Source organism: Plecotus auritus (assembly GCF_963455305.1).
Source record: "Plecotus auritus genome assembly, chromosome: 4".
NCBI lineage: Eukaryota > Metazoa > Chordata > Mammalia > Chiroptera > Vespertilionidae > Plecotus > Plecotus auritus.
Genome location: NC_137775.1, coordinates 57,011,668 through 57,038,903, shown reverse-complemented (window position 1 = coordinate 57,038,903; position 27,236 = coordinate 57,011,668). Strand labels below are relative to the sequence as shown.

The 27,236-nt window shown below is 36.9% G+C and overlaps 1 protein-coding gene across 6 annotated transcripts in view; it reads left to right on the top strand.

The window, feature by feature from the left end:
* Positions 1-27,236, top strand: part of ORC3 (origin recognition complex subunit 3) — a 60,628-nt gene that overhangs the window by 15,186 nt on the left and 18,206 nt on the right. For all 6 annotated transcript variants that reach the window (XM_080663745.1, XM_080663749.1, XM_080663744.1 and 3 more), the window contains 7 exons: positions 1,273-1,403; positions 3,732-3,891; positions 5,206-5,319; positions 8,861-8,994; positions 9,698-9,761; positions 19,566-19,682; positions 20,750-20,829. In XM_080663745.1, coding sequence (XP_080519871.1) covers positions 1,273-1,403; positions 3,732-3,891; positions 5,206-5,319; positions 8,861-8,994; positions 9,698-9,761; positions 19,566-19,682; positions 20,750-20,829 — 800 coding nt within the window. The remainder of the gene's footprint in view (positions 1-1,272; positions 1,404-3,731; positions 3,892-5,205; positions 5,320-8,860; positions 8,995-9,697; positions 9,762-19,565; positions 19,683-20,749; positions 20,830-27,236) is intronic.

The window sequence follows — 27,236 nt, the reverse complement described above, 5'->3', positions numbered from 1 at the left end:
GCTTTTGTGCAGTAGAACCATGCTGTCAATATCTATTATCAACTTAGTCTGATGTGAAATAGCCATAGGTATATATTTTTAAGAATTTTAATTTGTTTTATATTTAGAATTCTTGGGGAGTAAATGCTCTCTTAAGTAAAGTATATTCAACAAACATAAATAAAAAGAAATTTCATTCTACCATGTTAGTTTCTGGTGAAAATGAATAACTTAGGTGATTCATGGGTAACTGTACCATAAAACCATAGCCTTAGTTTATGATGCTGTGTAGCCAGATAGTATGGGAAAAAATACTGTATTGACATTTTTTGATGAATGTATTTGCTGAAGTGATCATAAGTAAAGCTTTCTTTTGCAATATGTAGGTATCAAATTGGGTCTAATGCTTACTGCAGTATCTTAATTTGATCCAGAGTTTTAGATTTTTTTTTGTTGTGGTTATTAATCCTCACTTAAGGATATTTTCTCATTGATTTTTAGAGAAAGTAGAAGGGAGGGGGAGAGACGGAAACATCGATGTGAGAGAAACATATCGATTGGGTGCCTCCTGTATGTGTTTCATGGGAGGTTGGGAGAGAGGGAGGGAGGGAAGGAGAGAGAAAGAAAGAGAGAGAGAAGCATCGATGTCTGAGAGAAACATTGATCAGTTGCCTTCTGTATGCCCCCACTGAGGATTGAACCTGCAACTTATGTATGTGCCCTAACTAGAAATCTAACCCACAACCTTTCAGTGCATGGGATAACACTCCAACCAACTGAGCCAGGGCCAGAATTTTAGATTTTGTAGAAATTAAATGCTGTCTGCAATTTAAAAGATTGGGATTGGACTAGATGATAATTTAAGATGCTTTTCAACTTGAAATTTTACAGTAGCAGAGCTGGGTTATTTATTATGCATTCTAATTAAAAAATACTAGTTCTCACCTTAAAGCAAAGGAAAATATGACATTCTACCAACAGAAAAATAAATTTTATAGAGAATGTTCTCTTCTCCCTATGCTTTTTGTTCATTTTTTCAGATAGCAGAAAATATAAGTATTTCTTATGAGTTATAGATTTTACTGGACCTTTTTCTTCTTGGTTATTATTCCCATGTCAAATGGAAAGATTCTGCTAATAAATGTTGGAATGAGTTTCTATTTAATATGTAGGAGAAATAAAAAACACACAGACTGTTACTGTGAAATATAAAGGGAGAGAGATCACAGGTATAGCATTGTTTGGTTGATAAGGCTTACCTTTTAACTCCTTCTTTCCACAATGGCTTAAAAGAAGACAGACCCAGGAAAGCCACGGAAAAAGAGGACTTCTAGCCAATGGCAATCTCCTCCTGTTGTGCTTATCTTAAAGGATATGGAAAGCTTCACCACAAAAGTACTCCAAGACTTCATAATTATCAGCAGGTAGATGTTGTATCACCTGGTTTTATCATAAAATTTCTTTTATTAAGAAAATATACCATGTTTAACTTAAAAAACAACCTTTTTCAGAGAAAATGAATGGCAATTTAATCTTTATTTTAATACCAAAAGGATGGAAAGCAAGATGATTTCAAATTCCTTATAATTGAATGTTCAAAGACCTATCAGATTTTCATTTGCTTTTTGACCAAAGAATGAGAATCAAAAGACAAAAATTAGCCAATTTTAAATTAGCATGATAAGGCAGTATAAAATATAATTTCTCTCTCACCAAAATTGTCTCTCTCTTACTTGCCCCTTGAATGTATAAAGTATTGCAGATTGAGATGTTTTTGTCAGGTATTATTTTCTGTTACCTCTCCACCGAGTTAGCCCTACTGTTTGAGTTAGCTCTACTGAGCAAGAATGGTTTCTAAATAATATTATCCTATCTAATAAAGAGGTAATATACTAATTGACCCTCACGCCATCGCAAAGATGGTGGCGCCAATAAGGAGGGAATATGCTAATTGACTATCACGCCTTCAAAAGATGGCGGCGCCCATAGCCAATAAGAAGGGAATATGATAATTGACTGCCATGCCCTCAAAGATGGTGGCACCCACAGCCACAAGATGGCGGCATCTAGTCCCCTCAGCCCCACTGGGGTGGCAGGTGTGTGGCAAGACTGGGCCCACCCCCAGGCGGGCCCAGCTCTGCGCACGCCTGCCTCTGGAGTTCCCCAGTTTCCTCAGCCCCCCAGCTGCCCAGGGCCAGCCCGAGGCACAGGCAAACCTCGGATGGCAGCTGCTCAGCCGCCCAGGGCCGCCCGAGGCTCAGGTAACCAGGGCTGGCCGAGGCTTGCGCTGCCAGAAGTGGCAGCAGCAGAGGTGTGATGGGGGCATCGCCTTCCCGATTGCCGGGTCGCCTCCCGCCCCTGAGGGTTCCCGGACTGTGAGAGGGGGCAGGCCAGGCTGAGGGACCCGCCCCCCCTTCAGTGCATGAATTTTCATGCACCAGGCCTCTAGTTTTATATAATACTAGAGCCCTGATGCACGAAATTCGTGCAAGGGGTTCGGCCCCCACCGTTGTGATGGCCACCTCTGCCTTGGCCCCCACTGCCGCAGCTTCATCCGAAGGAAATCTGGTCTAATTAGCATATTACACTTTTATTATAGATATCTAGTGAGAATCTACTTCCATAATCTCATTGGATCTTTAAGGCAATCCTGTGAGATTTAACTCTATATTAAAATCCAATAACATGCATTACCCGTGGTACATTTTTTAAAGTATAATTTATTTTTTTTCCTATATGTTTACTTGTTTAATAGTCAGGGCTACATGTGTTTAATTTACTAATATACTTATTCCTATTTTGATAGTGTCTTTTTTCCTTACTGAAACTAAAATTTCTAGATCCTAAGACTTTTCTTAATGCTAATACTGAATAGCGTAATATACTGGAAAAATGTACAGTATAGAATAGTGATGAAAAAGCTCTACTTTTTTGAAGCTCAGACTTGTGACTACTTTTACCATCAAAAGTAAGGAAAAAAAAGTAAGAACTTAAAACAGTAACAGAGTCCATGCAACACTCCTGTGGTGGTAGAACTGTATACAGCTATACTATGAAAAGCAATAGCTAACAGGAGGGAGCAAGCAAGATCATCAGCCTTGTTACACAGGACTAACCTGCAGTAGCTCTCAAGGAGAGAACTGTTTTACTCTGGGGAAGTCATTTGTTTTCCTGTTGGTAATGCTAAGAATCAATCATGTTCAATAAGTTTGAGTTAAGGATGCGAGGAAAGGATGTAACATATTTTAGTAATGTCCACTAAAACTATGTCTTCGAAATGTGTCTGTTAGAAATGTCCATAAATAGAATAAGTTACCTTGAAAATTAGTGATCTTCATGTCATTGAACTCTTAAAGCATAGGCTGGATAACTAACTCTGAGGAAGACTGTAAGTGGGACTCAAATTTTGGGTGAGAGGTTAAATTGTATGGTATCTTACACCTCTTCTAACACTTGAGATTGTGTAACTGTAGAGGGAGGCACTTGATCTCTCTGGACCTCTGTGTTCTCATTGATAAAATGAGAGGAACCATTAATAGCTTGATTTCAGAGCTAGAATGTCTGGTAAATAACTATTTTAATGTTATTTAACAGGAAAATGAGTGGCCTAGCAAATTTTAGTATCTAGAATGATACTCCTTACCATTGTCTTATAAAGTAGGCATAAAAATAAAGGCCTTATTTTGAAAAACGATATATTGAAATATATTTTCTAAAGAAATCCCACTTCTGTATTTTTTTTTTTAAACCAGTCAGCATCTACATGAATTTCCACTAATACTCATTTTTGGAATTGCCACATCTCCTGTTATCATCCATCGGTTGCTTCCTCATGCAGTATCATCTCTGTTGTGTATAGAAATATTCCAATCTTTGTCTTGCAAGGAGCACCTGACTACAGTAATTGATAAGGTAAAAATAAAAAAAAATTTACCAGTGAAATAGGATGAAAGAAAATTGCCAAGAATAGATTATAAATATAAATGTTAATAATAAATTTCTGCATCTCTTCAGAGTATGATATTGAACATATTCCTTCACATATTTTAATATTTTTATTTAATGATTTTGTGGTATAGTATTGCTTCTTGAGATAAAAAAAAAGATAAGATTTATGAAAAGAATGATATCTATCAATCTATAGCTATCAATCAGTTATTACTCAATGGAAAATTATTGATTTTAAAAATAAATTTTTACAGAATTTAATGTCTTTCTGGTAACAGTAACAATGTTTTGACTCTTACATTTAATATTAAATGATTTGAAGTTTTTAGTGTACTCTTTCTTGTCATGCTGCTCTTGACTGAAAATAAACACTAATGTTTTCCCAGACCATAGCTTTATGCCTCTACCTAAATAGAAATAAACTTCTTTAGTATTGACCTTCCACAAATTGTTGCTAGACTCAGCTCCCTTAAGATGTGCTTTATGTTGCTTGTGTAAGGTAAACGAATGACAACCTTCCATTTACTTACTAACCACTTCTACAGTTTTTCCCCATAAAGGTGGTATCCATTGGTTTGCTGACACTCTAGGGAAAATTTTTCCAGCTATAGTTTTTAAAATTGCTTGGTTGTAGTCAAGTTCAGTTAGCCTTCTATGACCATGTTTCTGTTTAAAAAGCCTAGACCTGGGGAGGGGCAGGAGTGGGGTGGAGGCAGCTAATGAGGGAGGGGGAAGGGAGACTGTAATACTTTCAACAATAAAGATAAATTATAAAAAAATTTTTAAAGTCTAGTATGACTTCATTTTCAGATGTAAAATCTTCACTATAGGCCATTGAAAATGAGCTAGATAATACAAATTCAGCTATTTTATATTTTTGAAATAGACATGTTAATTTGGGGTTTCTCATCTAATGTATCAGTAGGGATGAGAAAGAAATCAGATAACAAGTAGCTTGTAGCTTCAATGGCTTCTGGTGGGAGAAAGGGAGTTATATAGTTGATAGGCAGTATTTTTTAAAATGAGGAATTGGGTAGGAGGTGATAGACATCTTTGATTCTGAATGTGTGATATGAACAGCTCCTTTTTGTTATTGTTGTGTAAATTAATTAATTTAAAATTTCAGTTGATGTTTAACCTAAAAAAACCTAGCTATTGTTATAGCTCTCATAGTTACTGTGTCATAGTCTCATTCTTTGCCTCATTATTTATACTTGATATTTATGAAGAATAAAGACTAACAAGGAGTATGTCCTGTCCCCCATTTATCTCTTTCAGCTACTTCTTACAACTCAATTTCCCTTTAAACTAAGTGAAAAAGTATTACAGATTCTAACCAGCATCTTTTTATATTATGATTTCTCAATACAGAACTTTATAAAAGGACTTCAGGTAAGAAGACACTAATGGATTTGAAAATTTACAAGCTGATTCTAAATAATTTGCATGTTATTTCAAATTGACTAGTGTGATATTTAAGGCATTTTAAATGGCAAAATCTAGAATAAGTAAATTCAAGTTATATTATTCTAGGTTCTACCATTGCTTTATTACCTTGCAGCAAAAATATAGAGAATGCATTAATTGGATAGCTAAATGGAAAAGGGCCCCTGTCCATTCCAGTGATTCTTAACCATGTTAGGGGGTGGGGTGGGAAAAGAGACCTTTTTAAAAAAATTTGATGAAAGCTTATGGACTTTCTACCTAGGAAATGTTATATATAAGGGATCAGCAAACACTTTTGTAAAGGACCAGATATTAAATATTTTTGGCTTTGCATGCTACATATGCCCTCTGTTGTATAGTCTTTGTTTGCTTTAAAAAAAAACAACCCACAACCCTTTAAAGATATAAAAAACATTCCTGGGCCATATAAAAATGGGCCGTAGGTCATAGCTTGCTGTCCCCTGCATATATGTGTATGTGTTCATTTATATTTTGTTCTTATATATTGTGAATGCATTTTCACCAAGATTTCCTAAATTGCCAGAAAAAATTCATTAACCTAGCTTCGTAACATCTATTCTAAACTAAAAATAGAGAGAGCCCATTCTTTAGTTGTTTAAAACTTAATATTATTTCCCTCTCTTGGTGACTACCTGAAATAACTTAGCAAAGTGTAATCATTGTGAACACATGTCAGTTGTCAAATTGATTAAAACCTGTGTATTAATAACTTCGGTACAAAAGCACAATATAATACCTCATGTTTATGTAGTGCCTAGATGATTATAAATTACTTTCCATATCCACTCTTATGGATATGTAGTGGTCTGTTATGGCTAATATATGTCTTTTTTTCAGTTTAGATATTTTTTATAAAAGTATTTAAAAGCAAGAAAATATTTACCTTAGCAATATGTGAAATTAAATGACATGGAGTTGTAACAACTTCTAACTTCTTACTCTTTCATTTTATTCATTTATTTTTTCATAATTATTTATCAAGAGCCTACTAAAATCCAAGCACTATGCTAAGTTCTAGAAATGCAGAGGACAAAGAAATGTCTGCCTTCAAATTGCTCATTGCTTAATGAAGGAAGCAGAAAAGTAAGCATGCATTTATAGTTCTGAGTCAATGCTATGAAAGAAACATTCCTGGGATTCTGTATAAAGAAGTGTGTCCTAAGGAAGAAGAGCTAGCCAGGTCAGAATTGGAAGAGCAGTCCAGGCAAAGGCAACCAGAGAGGGAGAGATCTACAGCAGTATAGACAAAATAGGACAAGGGCTAAATAAGGTAGTGTTAGTGGGACTGGAGAGGAGGAAACAAATTTGAGGATGAGATGGAATCAGCAGAATCTGGTGACTAAATGGATGATAGGATGTGTAAGAGAGGAGCATAAGTGACAGATACAAAGATTCTGGTTTGGCAGATGGATTGGAGGTTGGTACCATTTATTAAGTGTACACTTAATATAAATGAAAGCCAGTTAGAAAAGGGTGAGTTTCTTTTTGAAGAGGTTAATTTAGGTTTTCTTGGATATAAAGATTTGGCACTGAGGAAAAAACCTGGGCTAGAAATATTTAGGATTTATCATTAAAAAGTGGTTAGTTGAAGTCATGTAATGAGGATGAAGCAACAAGCAGAGGCGTAAGGAAAGCGCTAAAGGTAGAAACCAAAGCAGACTGATACATAAGAGTGAGCGATGGGAAAGGAGACTAAAAACAAAAGGAAAGCCAAGAGAAAGTTCAGTACCACTGAAGTCAAGGGAAGGAGGAGCTTTAGGAAATATAAATTGTAGTCTCAAATACCATTGAAAAAGCAAGTGAAGAAAAGGACATTAACCAAGTTACTAATCTCTGTGGGTCTCAGTTTTCTCATCTGTAAAATAAGGGGAATCAGATTGGATGATTTTATAGGTTTCTGATCATTTACTAAGCACCTCCTTTGTGCTGGGCACTTTACTAAGTATTTCCTTTGTTTCATTAATGTATCTTATTACCCTCAATTTTGCACATGAAAATACAGGCTTAAGGTAAGTAGCTTGGCCAAGGTCACATAGCTAATAAGTGGCAGAACATTTAGACCCCATTTGTCCAGTTTTCCTAATCATCAGTGGGAAATATGTGTAAGTCCTGATTTCTGTAGAGGTAAATAGGGAATATGATTATTCTGTATATGTTTAAATCCTTCCTTCATCAATTGGATATGTTAACCAACTTGTTAATTGACCCAGAGATTGAGGACGCACTTGGACAAAATAGTTAAGTGACACTGGGTTCTTATCCCATTTATAGTTCTATAACTCATGTGTCTTGCTCCCATTCCTCCTCCCCAGGAAGTTCCTTATCATGTTTGATTTTTATTTTTCTCATGTTTAAAAAATGGTGTTAACGTTAGAATAAGCATTACCACATTAATGTCATTGGAAAATATAAGTAAGAAACAAGATTATGTTAATATGTGCAAAAATAACTTAGCACTTGGCATGAATAGTTGCTTTCTGATTAGTACTTATTTTTAAGTTAGGCTGGTCCTTCACCTTACAGCCTTATACTTCCTCCAGAATGAACTATTTTGGAGGATTTTCTCTAGCCTTGGGTATCTGGTCTGTAGCTCAGAAATTCATTATTAGTTTACCCAGGAAGGACCAAGCTCAAATACCTTAATTGTGATCTGTAAGCTAGCATATTAACTTATTATTTTGTGATGGGAATGCTATTTCCCAGTGATGACAGTGTGTTTTGTCTACTATGTAGGGAACTGTCTCTCTAGTATCAAGGTATCTGGAAAAGAGCAAACTGGTCAATAGAAGGTTGCTTAGACTCAAAGTTTTTAATATTTGGAGAGTTTTACGAGATAGATCTTACCAGTTATGGCAGAATCTGGAAAATCATTAATCCTTTTACTGTGACAACTATAGCATTCTAGTACTAGATTACTTGTATCTATCAGATACTGTATTATGTTTTCCTCCATGAAGTAAAAGTGAATTTAAAAAGATACATTTTCTTTAGCCATTCTCGTTTTTCATTATTATTTTTATGAAAAAAGAATAGGCAAAACTTCTACCATTGTAACATTTTTATTTATTTAGTAGACCAGTTTTTACACTGATTTTAGATTGGTATTTTTTTATGCGTTTTGGAACATTGATTAGAACCTTGGGTCTCATCCCCACAACATTTACTGTACTGTTATTTTAAGTGAGTTGCTTCTGCAAATAACTAATTTATCTATTTGTATTAGTTTATTTAGTTTATACTTCAGAGATTATAATGTTCTGACCTTGTCCACAAAATGAAAACCTTAAAATATTAAAGGTATTAACCATTTATGTATTTTTTGCAGTGTTATTGTGACATTAAGTATATTTTGTGTCATAAATACTTCTGCTGTTTAAAAAAAAACAACTAAAAATTGAGCAGGCATAGGGCAAAAGATTTACTGCCAAAATATAACAAATATATTTAATCTTTATATTTTTTTCAGCTTTCTCTATTAGAGCATTTCTATTCCCAGCCCCTCAGTGTTCTGTGTTGTAATCTCCCAGAAGCCAAGAGAAGAATACATTTTTTATCAAATAATCAATGTGAAAACATCCGACGTCTTCCATCATTTAGGAGGTAAAAAAAAAAAAGTGCATATTTAACATGTCTTATGATAGAGTTTGGGCCAAAATAAGGGATCTCAGATGCAGTTATTTTTGAAGATGAAAAAGGAAAAAGAAACTTAATTTTTTTAGAGCAAATTTAAACCCTTCTGTGTTTTTTGTTGTTTTTCTTTAAATATATTTTTATTGATTTCAGAGAGGAAGGGAGAGGGAGAGAGAGATAGAAACATCAGTGATAAGAGAGAATCATTGATTGGTTGCCTCCTGATGCCCCCTACTGGGAATGGAGCCCACACCCGGCATGTGCCCTATTGGAAATCAAATCGTGACCTCTTGGTTCATAGATTGATGCTCAGCCATTGAGCCACACTGGCTGTGCCCCTTCTGTTTTTAATTGTCAGATTTCTTTGTTGGATTTCAAAATTTGGCATTAATAAAAATATTTTTACAAGGGGACATAATTTACAGATTCTCCAGAGTTACTTTTTATAAATAACATTTCCATTTCTGGAGTTTATGATTTGACCCCTAGGCTGTGAACTGCAGCTGACTTAAGGAGTTAAAAAATATCATTAAACTATCATCTTGAATGTATTTTTGAGAAGAAATGAAAGAATGTGACCACCAATCTAGGTAGTTCTTTTCCCCCATGTGCTATTCAAATACTTAGAATGTTTAATTTTCTCCTTTTGTGTATGATATTGTAAACATTTTAGGTACGTGGAAAAGCAAGCTACAGAAAAGCAGGTTGCACTCTTGACTAATGAGAGATTTTTAAAGGTAGGAGTGTGGATGTATTTTATTCTTGTTTTCTTAATGAAAAAAAAATATACACATAATATTTATTGAGTTAATTTTACAAAACATCTGTATATCTTAATATGCATTGTAGAATGAAGTAGTCCTTGATAATCATATAGGAATGTGACTATTCAAGATGACACTAAACCTCATATAAGAGATAAGACTTTTTTTTTTATTAACTAGAACATTAGGTTTCTCCTGTGGTCTATTTTGAAAACACTTTTAGATCTCAGCTTTCTTTCCACATGACAGTTTTGGAATCTGCAGACAGTTTCATTTTAATGTCCTTTTAAAGACTGTCATAAATAAAAGCACATTGAAGCCATGCAGCTTAGGAACTCACAGCTAAGTGGGTATTGATTTGATACATGTCGTTATATATTGATAATATAATGCCAGGAAAGAAGTAATGAGCTTAAAACAGGGGTGGGCAAACTTTTTGACTCGAGGGCCACAATGGGTTCTTAAACTGGACTGGAGGGCCGGAACAAAAGCATGGATGGAGTATTTGTGTGAATTAATATAAATTCAAAGTAAAGGAGCGGAGGGGAGAGCAAGAGAACCGGATAGAACAGCCAGATCCGGCCCGCGGGCCTTAGTTTGCCCAAGGCTGGCTTAAAATATTATGAATTAGCCATAAAATGAAGGGAATATCAAAAGAAGGAGTTTGGCTTTATATCTTTTACTAGAGGCCCATTGCAGGAAGATTCCTGCAATAGGGCTTCCTGCGGCGGTCTGCTTCCCTTCCTTCTTCCCTGCCCCGCCTGCTTCCCTCCCTTCTCTGCAGCCCCACTTGCTTGCTTCTCTGCAGCTTCGCTCCCTTCTGCAGTGCTTGGCTTCCTTCTACGCTGTCTTCAGTCTTCCCTCTACTCTTGGATATGCAAATTAGCTGCAATCTTGGTTGTGTTAATTTGCATAGTCACTCCTGATTGGCTGGTGGGCGTGGCTTGTGGGTATAGCAGAGTGATGGTTAATTTGAATATTACGTTTTTAGTAGATAGGATGAATAAATAATACTTGGACATGGTACATCATTCATAAGGCAAAAGCAATATAGAGTGAAAAGACTCCATCTGCCCTCTTTCCCTTCCTGGATATAGCCAGCATTACTAGTTTCTTACATATCATTCTAGAAATATTCTCTACATACAAGTAATTATATATATATGTATATATATGTGTATATGTGTGTGTGTGTGTGTGTGTATATATATATACACACACACACACATATATATATATATACATATACATATATATATATATATTATGGGGATTTCCTCCCCTGTCTTACAGAAATAAGTATATTATATACACTACTAGAGGACCAGTGCATGAAATTCATGCACTCGGGGGATGGCGGGGAGGGAGTCCCTCAACCCGGCCTGCGCCCTCTAGCAGTCCGGGAGCCCTCAGGGGATGTCCAACCGACGGCTTAGGCCCACTCCCCACGTGAGCCTGGCTTGTGGCTGAGTGGTGCTCCCCATGTGGGAGTGCACTGACCTCCGGGGGCAGCTCCTACATTGAGTGTCTGCCCCCTGGTGGTCAGTGTGCATCATAGCGATCGATTGTTCTGCCATTTGGTTGATTTGCATATTAACCTTTTATTATATAGGATTATATGTACCTTGTTTTGTTTTGCACTTAATTTTGGAAATCATTGCTTGTCTGTACTAAACAGTAGCATAATATTTTATTGAATGATTGTCCATTTTATTCAACAAGTCTCTTACTGATGGACAATTTCTCTTACTGATGGACAATTAGAAACTCATAATGTCACACTGATTTTTATACACTTTATGCCATTTTAAGGAAAAAGTGAACTGTTAGAAAATTGTAATAAAATTAAGATGAGATTGAAGTTAAGCTCTGGTGCTGTGTGAATTTTGCTATTATGTATTATTTTCAGATTTTGAGTAAAAGAATATTAGTTCCCAGAGGGCATATGTTTTGTATAGTTCTAAATACTAATTTACCTCCTTTTTGTAAATTCAAAAAAATTATTAAGAATGGTTGTGTTTTTTTTTGAGCTACAATTGACATACAACATTACAATAGAGAATGGCTTTTATTAAACACTAGAGGCCCAGTACATGGATTCGTGCACTGGTGGGGTCCCTCAGCCCGGCCTGTGCCCTTTCGCAATCCCAGACCCCTCGGGGGACGTAGCAGTGCGTGAAGCAGCAGGCGGCCAGGAAGGATCCCAAGCTGGGGCGGGTGCCGCTCCGCTCATCCCAGCCCTGCTGAGCCTGCTGCCAACGCTCGGTAGTGCTACCGCAGAGGCAGGAGAGGCTTCAGCTGCTCTCGCCAGCTGTGAGCCCAGCTTCTGGCTGAGTGGCATTCCCACTATGGGAGCGCACTTACCACCAAGGGGCAGCTCCTGCATTGAGCGTCTGCCCCTTGGTGGTCTGTGCATCATAGCAACTGGTCGACCAGTCAACTGGTCGTAATGGTTGCTTAGGCTTTTATATATATAGACTAGAGGCCCGGTGCATGACATTTGTGCACTCAGGGGGCGGTCCCTTAGCCCGGCCTGTGCCCTCTCATAGTTCGGGAGCCCTCGGGGGATGTCCAACTGATGGCTTAGGCCTGCTACCCCCAGGGAGCAGGCCTAAGCCATCAGTCGGACATCCTTGGCGCTGCTGAGGAGGCGAGAGAGGCTCCTGCCACTGCTGCTATACTCACCAGGTGTGAGCCCAGCTTCTGGCTGTGCGGCACTCCCCCTGTGGGAGCGTACTGACCACCAGGGGGCAGCCCCTGCGTTGAGCAGGACCGGGTGGAAACCGGCTCTCCAACATCCCCCAAGGGGTGCCAGATTGCAAAAGGGTGTGGGGCAGGCTGAGGGACCCCACCAGTTCACAATTGGAGGGACACAGGAGGTTGGCCAGCTGGGGAGGGACTGCGGGAGGACTCCAGGGTGTGTCCGGCCCGTCTCAGTCCCGATCAGCCAGACCCCAGCAGCAAGCTAACCTACCAGTCGGAGCGTCTGCCCCCTGGTAATCAGTGTACATCATAGCTAGTGGTTGAGCTTCCTTAGCATATCATTAGCATCTTACGCTTGGTTGAACGCCTGACTGTCCGACCCTACACTTAGCATATTAGGCTTTTATTATATAGGATTACTTTTTTAAAATAGGTTTTTTATTTTTTAGAGAGAGATGAAAGGAGAGGGATAGAGAGATAGAAACATCGATGAAAGAATAACATCACTGATCAGCTGCCTCCTGCACGCCCCCTACTGGGGATCAAGCCTACAATCTGGGCATGCACCCTGACTAGGAATTGAACCAGCTAATTCTTGGTTCCTGGGTCAAAACTCAACCTCCGAGCTACACCAGCTAAGCTATTAAATATCATTTTTAATGCAGAATCCACACTGGGCCTTAATATAAAATCACTTCTAGATTGAGTTTAAGAATCGTTTTAATAATTTCTATAACCTTTTTAGAGCAGTATAGGAAGTCCTCAAATCCTAATGCAGGTTATTTTGGTAGAGAGGACATTTAAGAACCACTGGAAAAGGATGTGTGCATGTTTACTGAAGTCTTTTAAGATCACATAGATTAGCTCTCTGCTAAGTGAGCTTGTTGCCAAGTGCATTTCCTGCTAGAACTTTCTTTTGAGAGTATATTTTTAAAAGCCAGGAATAGGTTTTTAGAGTACCTTTAACCATTGAGTTACAATGGGAGAGAATGTCTAGGTTAGTCTCTTGTAGAAATAGCCTGACATTTATCTCTGCTTTTCAGTAACTTTTTGTGTATTTTCTAAGCATTTATTTCTGCTGTACTTGTTCTTGTTACACTCATCAGCCTGCTTCTTATCTTTCCTGAATTCGTTTTAGGATTTTATGTTTTTTCATTTAAAGGCATATTTTCTTGAGACTTACATAGAATATGAAGGAGTACAAAGATTTGTACCCTTTGCCTGAAAAAGTTATCTGCAGGCTACCTGCTGAATTCAAAGGACAGAAGAGGTCTATGAAAAATTAATCAGTGTGTATGTTGATTTGAATAGTGTAGGGTAAAAGTATCTTTGAATATTTTATTCTTATAATGCTTTTTTCTTTTTATAATTTTGTTTTTAAATACATGATAATTCAACTTTATGTGTATTTTGCTACAATTTTAAAAATTGGAAAAACTTCACATTAAAATATGGTACCACATGATGTAGGGAAAGATCCTTATCTTAAACTCAGAAATCTTACATTTGATCTCCAGCTATTCAAGAGCCATGTGTATTTAAGAAAATCACTTACCCTATTAAGCCTCTAGTTCCTTATCTAAATAATCAGATAATAATTCCTAGTACAATTTTCTTGTAAGTACCGCTTGCTAACCGATTGCGCCACTGGAGCTCCAACAAAACATTCAATTTTCTTATAGGTTTAGTGATAAAGTCTGCTCAGCAAGTGAGAATGAGTTAAAAACAAATATAACTAAAACTTTTGTAAATGTAAATCATATTGTTACTACTTTTACTATTATAAAAATTAAGATCTCAATATGAATACATAGTTTTATATACTATACTGTTTTATATACTATATATAAATACTAGAAGCCTGATGCATGAAATTCATGCTGTGGGGGTGATGTCCCTCAGCCTGGCCTGCGCCCTCTTGCAATCCGGGACCCCTCGCTCCTTACTGCCTACCTGCTCGCTCCTTACTGCTTGGCTTGCCGCTCCTTACTGCTTAGCGCTGCTGCCACCACCGCTGCACTCGCCAGCTGTGAGCCCTGCTTCTGGCTGAGCAGTGCTCCGGCTATGGGAGCACACTGACCACCAGGGGGCAGCTCCTGCGTTGAGCGTCTGCCCCCTGGTGGTCAGTGCGTGTCATAGGGATGGGTTGTTCTGGTCGTCCAGTCCTTCAGCCTTAACGGTTGCTGGGCTTTTATATATATAGGATATATATAAAATATTCTTTTACATAGTCGTATAGATTATATAATATAAAGACATGCCTACTCTTAGAGTTTATTTTTATTTTTTAAAAATATACTTTTATTGATTTCAGAGAGGAAGGGAGAGAGAGATAGAAACATCAATAATGAGAGAGAATCATTGATTGGCTGCCTCCTACACACCCTACACTGGAGATTGAGCCCGCAACTTGGGCATGTGCCCTGACCAGGAATCGAACAGTGACCTCCTGGTTCATAGGTCAACATTCAACCACTGAGCCATGCTGGATGGGCTTAGAGTTTGTTTTTGTATCTAGTTTCTAAACTCAGATTTCTAAGACATGTACCTCAAAGTATATTCCAAAAAAAATGTGTAGTCTTTATGTCTGGGCCAGGGGTGGGCAGACTTTTTGACTCGAGGGCCACAATGGGTTCTTAAACTGGACCGGAGGGCTGGAACAAAAGCATGGATGGAGTGTTTGTGTGAACTAATATAAATTCAAAGTAAAGGAGCGGAGGGGAGAGCAAGAGAACCGGATAGAACAGCCGGATCCGGCCCGCGGGCCGTAGTTTGCCCAAGGCTGGTCTGGGCTCTTTCTGCCCTAAAAATCTACTTTCGTCTTTACTCTGATGAACTAAACCAATGGTAATCAAATCAGAATCACTTGGAGGGCTTGTTAAAGGAGATTTCTGGGCTCCATCCCCAGGGGTTCTGACTGTAGCTCTGCATTTCCAGCAGGGTTCCAGGTAATGCTAGAGACCATTCTTTGAGAACCACTAAACTAGATTGAGTCCCTAGAAGGAAATGTTTATTTTTCCCTTACCTTATTTTCTTAAGTATTATACTAATCTGTGAAATCCAAATCTAAACAAATGATTCACTTTCAATATCCTCTGACTGGACTCAAGGTGTTAAAGAAAACCTTTAACTCACTTAAAATTATGGACCTTTTGTTTACTAAATATTGCCTTAAAACTATATCCTGCATCAAACAGACTGTCCAACCTATGAGGGAAGACGGAGGGTGAGGGGGTAAGAGATCAACCAAAGGACTTGTATGCATGCATATGAGCATAACCAATGGACACAGACAGTAGGGGGTGAGGGGATGTGCTGGGGGGTGGGGGCAGCCGGGGAGAGGTCAATGGGGGAAAAAGGAGACTTATTTAATACTTTAAACAATAAAGAATTAAAAACATACACACACACACACAAAATTGCAGTTAAGGTCTGAAAGACAAACAAACAAGAAAACTATATCCCAACTGTGTATTTTATAAACTTAAGGACTGGGCTTTTTGAGAGTGCATTTTTAAATTTAAAAATTCAGCTGACTAAACCATATACATTTGTATAAAATTCACTAGGAAGTTTAAACTAAGGTGGGACATTAGACCATTTGTTGCTGATGAAAGGCTAAAAGATTCTGTGCATTTTCTTATTTCTGAATAGTCTGTCCCTTGAATAAATGTTTAGTGCAACTGGGTACCATGGCCAAAGAGTATACTCTGACAATTAACAATCAAGTTCTAGTACGTTTAAGCAGAATAAGCTACACAGCTGACATTGACTGAAACATCTGATGACTCATAGCTTTCAGACACTTAAAAGAAGTTTAACCAAATAATCCTTAGTTTCTTTTGGCTCTGGAATGCTATGATTTTATGTATTTGTTCATTAAATAGATTAGTAATAATTTTTCCTGGCTGGTTAAATCATTTAAATTCCTCATTATAATTTTCTTTTAATGCATAGGTTTAATTGAAGATAGATAAATTATTAATTATTATTAGTTAGACAACTATAGGTTTTAGATGAAATAGCAGAAGTGACTAGATATACTTTTACTGTGTTTTTGCCCCTAGTGTTGCTTTAGTAATTAAGCCTTCTTTTTTTTTTCTAATCAACTTTAAAACTTTCATTTAGGAAACTGTATTTCATGAAAAATTGAGAAGTCAAAAGAGCCTGAAACAGAACTTTCAAATTTACTATAATTGCTTGTGCCTGAAATTTAAGACTGTGGCCTCATCTTATTTGCATAATTATCATCATTATCTGATCATAACAAACACTAGGCCTTGAAATAATGAAAAGGTTTTTTAAATAATGAAAAATTACTTTCCTTTCCATGAGCAAATGTTTTGGGGAAATGGAATATTAATAGCTTTTCCCAATTAGTTTTTATGCATTGCCTCATTGTGAGTCACAGCCACCACATAAGACAGATGTTTTTACATCCCTTTGTATTGATGGGGGAGTCACAAAGTGATTAAGTAAGTTGCCTATCTAAAGTGTCACAATTAGCAAGTGGAAGATCTGGCCTTAATTTCCAGGCCTGATGTCAAAGCCCACACACTTTCTGTGACACTTTATTGAAGAGTTAGTATAAGCTGAGGAGCAGGAGCCTAGGGTTCTTTATTAGTGTTTGAGAAATCTGAAATGGGGTTTTCAGATATCTCTCATCTTACACTCCAGGGCACAGTTCCTGAGTGTGCAATGTTGCCCATGCTGTGTAAAGTATTTATTTTCTCTCCTCATACAAGTAAATTCCGGAAAGATGTTACTCAATTCTACTGTACCACTCAGTTATTTGTATATATAGTTACTCCACAGGGTAGAAGCATTGGGTAGTGCAAGTAGCATCAAGTATGACTTTATTCAGTAATAGATTCTTTTTTCTATGGAATGCTTCCCCTGTTTAAAAGCTGTTTAAGCATTCATCAAGGGAAGCAATTGTTGCCTTTATGCAATTTCTGTGTTACAGTTTACAGCAGCGATTTTCAATCTTTTTTTTATCTCATGGCACATAAACTAATTACTAAAATTCTGTAGCACACCAAAAAATACATTTTTTGCTGACCTGACAAAAAAATAGGTATGATTTTGATTCATTCACACTGGATGGCTGTTGTGTTGGCTGTTGTTATTTTTCTTATTTGACAATCTAAGGAAAAAGAGATCAGTGTTGCTGACTAAATAGTCAGGTATTGCCTGTTTTAAAAAATTCTTGCATCAAAAACTGCTGGTTGACGGTAAACATAGAATTAAAATATGCTCTCCCAGTTGGTGGTTAAAGTACTATTTGCGCTGATGTACTACTGGTGTACTGATGATAGGAGACCTAGATTTTTGAATTACCAACTAATTCAAATACTGGGAAGAAAAACATTTTGATATTAAAGGTGTTTTTTTTAATTTGCCCTAGGCTTTCAGTTTGTTTTTTTGTTTGCCCTACCCGTGTTCGGCAAACTGTGGCTCGTGAGCCACATGCGGCTCTTTGGCCCCTTGAGTGTGGCTCTTCCACAAAATACCACGGCCTGAGCGAGTCTGTTTTGAAGAAGTGGCGTTAGAAGAAGTTTAAGTTTAAAAAATTTGGCTCTCAAAAGAAATTTCAATCATTGTACTGTTGATATTTGGCTCTGTTGACTAATGAGTTTGCCGACCACTGCGCCTAGGCTGACCCATAGATTGCTGAAACAAGGAATTGATTTCTAAGTGATTTGGAGTTTAGGAAAATATCTCAGATTTGCTGCTTTTTAGATTTGTTTGAATTTATTGATACCTGAAGTGTTTGTTTCTGCATGGTTGACTACTAAAATTAATGGGTATCTGCAAGATATTCCCGAAAAAAGACAGCCCAGTGGTTAAAGTCCTTTATTTGACTTCTCAGAAGAAAAAAGAAATCTGAAAAGTAGATCATAATTCTCTTAAGAAAATGTTACAGAAGTACACAGTCATGAAAAGATGAGGCCTGAAAAACTCTTGCTAGGATGCAGTGTTTTAAAATCATTTTTAAGCTACTTCAGAAGGTTCTAGAAAACAATGCTCCTTCTCCTCAACCTCCCATCCCCCCTAAAAAAAAACCTTTTGAAATTTATTTGTAAGGTTAGTCATCCTAGTCTTAAGACACTATCTTTCATATCATACTGAATTCTAAATTATAAAGCTTGTTGGCTTTAGATTTCTCTTTTTCACTATTTTTTCTTAATTGGTAAAGTGAAAGAAAAACCTGTGTATATTGGAGAATCTCAACAAAAGGCAGAATCACCTGTGGTGTTTCTTCCCTTTCAAACATAACTCTAGCTGTACTTTAAGAAAAGCATACATCGTAAGTGGGACCTCAGTAACTGTTAATTACTGGTCATCTCCTCCCTCTTCTGATGCCAGTGAGGTAGAGGGTAATGGGCCTACTTTGCTGTGGCACACACGAGGTGCCTGGCACAGGCGGGCATCCAACAAGGTGCTCTTTTTTCTGTGTGTTTTTTTCTTAATATGTTTTTATTGATTTCGGAGAGAGGAGGGAGAGGGAGAGAGAGATGGAAACATCAAAGATGAGTGAGAATCATCAATGGACTGCCCTTTGCATGCCCCTTACTGGAGATCGAGCCCGTGACCTAGGCATGTGCTCTGACCAGGAATCGAATTGTGACCTCTTAGTTCATGTTCAGTCACTGAGCCACACTGGCTAGTTAAGATGCTATTTGCACACTTGTATTTTGGGGGCCACACTTGTATTTTGTGGCAGTGCTGTAGATAGGAGATTAAATCACCGTATTAATTTTGGTGTGTATAAAATAGACTTTTATACTAAATAAAAAATACCCAGCCTTGGAAGGTCAGTGGGGGGGGAAAAAAAGGAGATATATGTACTACTATTTGTAATACTTTAAACAATAAAATAAAAAATAAAAAATACCCAGCCTTTACTCTGGATTTTGTATACATTATAAATTCTCAGAATTGAGGAGGATAATTTGTAATTCTGAATCATTTCTTATCAGTTTTTCTGAAATTATGTATATCCATCAAGGAGATTTATTGTTGTATTTTTTAAATTACTGACTTACATATGTATTCTGTGATTTTTTTTAGGAGGAGACGCAATCATTACTAGAAAGCCTGCATGTGTACCATACAAATTACTTTCTGGTTTTGAGATGTCTTCATCAGTTCACTTCTTCTCTTCCCAAGTACCCATTGGGTCGACAGGTAACCAAAATTTCCTCATTTGGAATCTGTGAAGTCAGAACATTGGTTAGTTTCTTGCTTTGATTTCGGTAGCATTCAGACATCAGAATTTGAAATGGATCCAAATCTTGCAGTGAGTGCACAATCTAAATCCATTCCAGCTGTACCCATTACTGGTAATTGAAACAATATTTTTTACTCTGATTGCCACAACTAGAAATGACCACATCAATCCTAGTGGTGTTGTTTCCTCTACAATGTATTTGTGCTAAGGCATTTCAGCTTTCTCTCTTTAACACTTTCCATCACTTAAACAGAGGTGACCCTCCGCCTTAGTGAAATGGAAAAATTCTGTTTGAGAGTGCTTAATGGTTAACCTTGCATTGTACTAAGAGCTAAAAGGGAACAAGTACTTCTTCCTGCAAAATTACCCTCTGCCGGCCTTTGTGTCATATCATAAACCCATGAGCCATCTGTAGGATTTTAATGGAAGAATTTTGTATTCTTAAAACTTTGCACCTAGCTTAAAGGTTCAGAGAATAAATATGTAAAAAATGACTTATTGCCCTGGCTGGTTTGACTCAGTAGATAGAGCGTTGGCCTGCAGACTGAAGGGTCCCGGGTTCGATTCCAGTCGGAGACACATGCCCAGGTTGCAGGCTCAATCCCCAGTGGGAGGTCTACAGGAGGCAGCCCATCAATAATTCTCATCATTGGTTTTTCTAACTCTCCCTCTCCCTTCTTCTCTGAAATGAATAAAAATATTTTTTAAAAATAACTTGTTTATAAAATGATTTCTGCCATTAAGCCTTTTTTTATTAATCACATCATTTTTATGATTTTTGTGTTGCAAAGTGACCAGTGATTAGCAGCCAATTCCAATATAGTTTCATTTTCCTTATATGTAAATGATGTTCTTATAAAGACTGATCCATGTGATATGTGCTGGTTTTGTTGTCATCAAAAGAAAATGGTTGTTTTTAGTAACCCTAATTTTTTGACCATTTATGTGGATTTTGTCAAACTAGTAGTAATGCCAACTTAGTACATCACTTTTGGTTCCTCATAAGTATGCTGTTCACTTACAGATCAGAGAGCTGTACTGCACATGTTTAGAAAAGAACATATGGGATTCAGAGGAGTATGCATCGGCCTTGCAGCTGCTGAGGTAGTTTTTTTTTTTTTTTTCAGTCTGCTCTAAGCCTGCCAATATGTAACATCTTCCTGCAGATCTCTGCCTGCCAAGTAGTTTTATAAGTAGCCATGTGTGTCTAATATTTATATCTATCTTGAATTTATGTTTGTAGCTTCCAGTGTTTTTAATGTAGCAACCATCCATTTCTTCGTTGGTGTTACTTTGTTTTTAAGTGTGATTTTTAAAGTAAAACAAGTATTTGTTTAGTCAAATAGTAACACTACACGAGTAGGTATGGATAATTCTAATATAGCCAGCTTGACATCATGACAGGGAAGGTAGTCCTGGAAAGCGAGCTCACCGCGGCCCTTCGCTGCTTGAGTGGAGGAGCAACATCACTAGGTGAAATGCATCCTGTGAAGGAGGTCACTGCTGACCTCGATGAGGAGCAGCCACGAGTAGGCAGTGGCCTTGATGCTTTTCCCCACCTGAGCTGGCCCTTCACATCAACATTGGGTAATTCATAAATTATTTATCTAATATTACATGAATAAGTAAGATACATTGTGGAGTTATTATCAGCAAAGATCAGTTACCATCTCTGACAAATGCATCTTTTAAAGTTATAATCATTTGTTTTCCTTGGCTTTATATGTATGGTGACTCTTTAGTCTTCCATAAAAATAGTGACCACTTGGACAGTGAGAAAAGGAAAATCAAATGTGAGTTAAGTTTCTGCACACAGTCTTATAATTTTCCTCAGTAGATATAAATGCTTATATGAAAATATAAAGAAGTCTGAAAACTGAATATTTATTAAGTTTTGGCTTCTCTGGGCCCACAAGAAAAGAACAGATGGGCACAGTAGGAGGAAAATTCACATTGACAGCACTTTTAAGTCCAGAGACTTAATAATACAAATGTTTAGTGATCTAACAGGTGCAGTTTAAGATGGAAACTAATTTTATGCTATTTGGAAAAATAACTCCCCATGGAAACTAGGTTGCTACTGAAAAGCTGTATTTTATTTTATTTTTTTAAATGCCAGTAAGAGATTTCTATGTATTTATATGCTTCAACTGAAATATTTCTGAGACTTCTTTTGTTTTCTATTAAAGTTAACATACCTATCTCAAACAACCAGTTGATTCTTGCTAGATTTCCTCTTCAACCTTCATGATTAGTGATTGTCTTCCTTCTCCAGTTCGGTATTTCATAGATTCCTTTGTCAGGGAAGGACTTGTTTTTTTCCTTCTGTATCTCCCTTGGCCTGGTAGTCGGGGTACAAGTCAAGGATCATGAATACCAATTCCAAACTAGAGTAGGGAAACATGAATAATAAATGTAATATGACAGTGGTAACCACCCTGTGTGAAGGCTTGTAGTGTGCCAGGCACTGCATTATGTACTTTCTTTTTTTTTTCTTTTCCATTTTTAATTTTTATTTTTATTATTTTTTTATTTTTTTATTAAGGTATTATATGTGTACATATCTTACCATTGCCCCCCCCACCCCACTCCCATACATGCCTCACCCCCCAATGTTTTGCATCTGTTGGTTACTCTTATTGCATTATGTACTTTCAGTACATTTTCCAGTTCAGTACTCAATTATTACTAGTATATACTATTAAACACACTTTATAGCTGAGAAAACTGAAGCACAGATAATGTTTCAGTGATTTGCCAGATTCTCTTAACTGTTGATGGAATCAGATTCTAATCCAGGCTTCATTTTGAAGCTGTTGTACTTATGGATTTGGGGGTTTCATAAAGCAGAAACAATAGAAAGCAAAGTTTTAGTCATTTTGCTAAGCTGAGGTCAGAAACATAGGACTATAAAAGGCACTAAGATCAAATAAAGCAGCTACAGAAAGGACCAGCAAGAGTGGGCACTACAAAAGAGAAGGAACCTGGGAACCTGTGGACTGGATTTCTTTTCCCCTTTGTACAGATTAGTCATAGACAGGAAGTCAGAGACATTTGTCAGTTTGGCATTCTAATTAGGAATCATCTGAATTTAGGAAACTAGACATTCTTATCATCTGTCTTCAAACAACTCAAATGATGAAAGAAATTAAGAATAAAATTATCATTGAATGTTACTTTGGAAAGAAAAACTAAGGTACTGTTAGAACCATAGTCTAGTAACATTCCCAATTTGAATATTTTTCTTAAGTATTTTTTCTTGAAAAAATTCCTGTTATCTGGAAAGTGACATGCTAAAGTAACCATAGATCTACTTGATGAAATATTTCCTGACCCTTAAAAAGTACTTAATTCTTTTTTTAAAAAATGTTTTTTATTGATTTGAGCGAGGAGAGGAAGGGAGAGGAGAGAAAAACATCGATTTGTTCTACTTACTTATGCATTCATTGGTTGACTATTGTATGTATGTACCCTAACTTGGGATTGAACCCACAACCTTGATGTATCAACACAATGATCTAACCAACTGAAAAAGTTCTTTTGTGGAATCACAAAAGACCCTTAGTAGCCAAAACAATCTTAAGAAAGAAGAATGTAGGTGGAGACATCATGCTTCCCGATTTCAAACTATATTACAAAACTATAGTAATAAAAAACAGTATGGTATTGTCATAAAAACAGATTGATGGAACATAATAGAGAACCCAGAAATAAACCCACAGATATTTGGGCAATTAATTAATGACAAAAGATCCAAGAAAATACAATGAGGAGAGAAGAGTCTTCAATAAATGGTCTTGGGAAACTTGGACAGATATATGTGAAAGAATGAGGCCAGACCACTATCTTACACTTCACAAAATCAACTCAAAATGGATTAAAGACTTGAACGTGAGACCTGAAACCATAAAACCGGAAGAAAACATAATCGTTAAATAAGCTTCTTGACATTGGTCTTGGCAACGATTTTTTGGGAAAGATCTGCAGAATTTTATATCACAGTTATTTTAAAAATCTGTGCAACAGACATTGATGTGTGTGGGGGCAGCATGCAAGTATGCCTTAATAATATGTCATAATCTGATATGAATACATGGTTCTGCATGTCTTCCATAACTTCTCCTCTCTGAGTCAACTTTTGGAGCATGAAGACCACCTACAGCATATGAATTGGTTAATTTTTTACTCAACCACATCCAATTATATAAGGACATATTTAAGTTAAAATGCCATTTGGGAACAGAAAGTGGTAAAAATGATGTCATCTCAGCAGTGAGCTAGGGAGTACAGTGGCTTTTCCTGGTCAGCTATGAAAGACCTTAAGATGAAAAATTAACCTTCCTATTGGAGAGAATCTCTCAACAGCCATCTAGAAACTAAATACTAGATCAAGAATTTTTCAGACATAGGTAATTCTAAAAACCTTGCTTCAATAATAAGATTGATCTAAGTCACAGTCCTGAACTTAGAGGAAGGCGATGGATCAACTGGGCCTGAAGAGTACTGTGCCCTCACATTAGGAGTGATGGATTACTATGGCAACGATTCTTGAATTGGGATAATGAAAAGTGTGCCCCTTTTTAGGGAATTTATTCTGCCCCCTACCCCATCAATTGAGATTTACCATCCATACTTACTCCATTTTATTTCAAACAAGGAAACCAAAGCCAGAAACATTGAGTGACTTTTTTGCAGTTAGCAGAGCTGGAATTTAAATCTGAATTTTCAAAGTTCAGTCTGTTTTTTAATCCTGTTGTAATTATTTGAAAGGTGGTGTAAAAGGAAATTTATATGGGTTTGTGGCCAATAGTCCATGTTCAGAGCAGACCCACTTTTTGAAAATGAGCCAGCTGAGCAAGTTTCAGTGGACTCAACGTCCCCACCCCTTCTTCCCCCTCATGTCCTGATTCTGGTCATCTTGGCACAGGCTGCAGACATAAATAAAAGAAGCCATAGTGTCTAGTCTGCTTATGCTGAGTGTAACTTTATGAGTTTGTTGCAGAAACATTTGCAAATTGAAGTTGATTGATAGCTGAAGGAATTTATACTGAAAGAAATTATTCTAATTTCTGAGGAAGGCTTCTGAGTTAAACAGTAATAGAGCTCAGCTTTCATCGAGTTGAAAAAACATGACTCAAAAAACATTTGATCACTTTAGCTTACTTCAAAGAGACTAGAGATTTGGAACCTAAATAATGCATTGTTTTCTGACTTTGCAGATCATCTTTAGATGATATTTAAAGATCTAGTTATGAAAAATGATACAGTTCTACAGTTTGTGAGATGGTTCCTAAATAGCAGTAATCTAACTTTTGATGATCTAGATTTATCCATGCAGAAGGTACATGAGATTGCAGTATTAACATCTAATTTCTTACATTTAGAGCAGGGATTACCAGTTCTGAATTTGCATCACAGTGGGTCCTCCACAATTATTTGTAGGCTTGTGGTAAAGTCAGACAAACAGCTGAACTGTTGAAGTTCATTTTACAGCAAAACATGTTAAGAGTAATGTTTTTAGAGTAATGCTTTTCAGGCTTTAGTGTGCATAAGAATCAGCTGAGGTGTATTAAATGTGTAAATTTCTGCCCTCTCCCCCCAAATTCTGTATCTGGTTATTGGGAACCTCGGTGTGGTGGTCAGCAGCAACCTGAATTTAACAAGCACTCCACCACATTTGGACATATGGTCCAGGAACCACTTTGAGAAACACTGTTTTAGAAAATAAGGGAATAGGAGCCCTAGTCAGGTGGTTCAGTTGGTTGGAGCACTGCCCCACATACCAAAAGATGGTGGGTTCAATTCCCAAACAGGGCACTTACCCAGGTGGCAGGTTCGGTTCCCAGTTGGGCAATGTGCAGGAGGCAGCTGATCCATGTTTCTCAATCAGTGTTTCTCTCTCTCTACCCCCTTCCTCTCTTTCAAGTCAATTAAAAAAGAAATTGAGGAAGAAAGGAAGCCATTAAAGGAAAAGATAAGTCTTAATTGTGGAGAAGTTGGGTGACTTTGGGCCATTGATCTCAAATTGATCTCTTAGTCCAAAACTGGAATAAAGTATTTAATTGCTAATAGTGAGCCATGGTTTTTTATATCAATAAACAGAAAAAAAATCTGAATTTTAATTTTAATTTTTTTTCTTATTAAAGTTAATGCCCACTACTACTTTTCTGCTAGTAAAATGAATAGGTAGCTAAGAAATAAAATGGAGTAATAGCTAATCAAACTTAGTTTGACAACTTATTTTTTCTTGTGAATTTAGCATTATACTTTTGTAGTTTTTTTGTGCTTGTTATGTTGAGCCACTGATGGCAAAGATGACCCTTGTTTTTACCTACATTGAATTTTGGCCAAGTGAGAGATTAAGGTAGACAAGTAGATAGGCAATTAAATACAGAGTAATAGCCCTGACTGGTTTGGCTCAGTGGATAGAGCATCAGCCTGCAGACTCAATGGTCCCAGGTTCGATTCCGGTCAAGGGCATGTACCTTGGTTGCAGGCACATCCCCAGTGGGGAGTGTGCAGGAGGCAGCTGATCGATGTTTCTCTCTCATCGATGTTTCTCTCTCATCGATGTTTCTAACTCTCTATCCCTCTCCCTTCCTCTCTGTAAAAAATCAATAAAATATATAAATACAGAGTAATAAGGGCTATGATGGGTGAGGTTTTGTGTGCTGAGGAACTAATACACTGTACAGTTAACTTTCATTTGGAGGTTGAGCAGTTTCTTGGAGAAGTGGCATCTAAAATGAAATATCGAGACTTAGAAGGAATCATGCATATTTTTATTTCACTTGTCATGATCATATATGATTGCTTTGTTGTGTTGTCTTTGAAGAAGATAATCTCTGAATGTATTTTTTTTAAGCATTTTTGTTTGTTTTTCTTCTTGTCTTCATTGGTATATTTTCAGGTTTAAGTTTTTGAATATTTTTCTAAGCAGTTTTATATTGGTGTATTGAGAACCTTCGAGCTCTTTATTCAGATCTTTGCATTAGCCATGGATTGACTAGTTTCTCCTTATAGTCTGTTCTCAATCAGACGTTTATATAATCAGTGCTTAACCAGAAATTATTCTGCACAATGAAGCAGAACACTCCATTGCCCTGCAGGATGATTGTTTTTAATGATTGCTAAAGGATTCTCTTTCTGTCTCAGTTAAGGAAACATTTTTTATGGCAACCTATAAAACTTTTAACACAGTAAGTACCACAAGCCTTTTTTGAACAATTTACTTGATGGTGATATAATCACTTAATTAAATTGGCTAAAGATAAATAGCTCATTTTCCACATTAATATGATCTATCCTAGATGTGTTTTTTTCCTTTCTCTTCAAAGTAATCTAGTGTGATGGCTTTTACACTTTTAAATTCAATTATTTTCTTTTGTGTTTTTTTTAATATGTTTTATTGATTTTTTTTTTTTTACAGAGAGGAAGGGAGAGGGATAGAGTTAGAAACATGATGAGAGAGAAACTTCAATCAGCTGCCTCCTGCACACCCCCTACTGGGG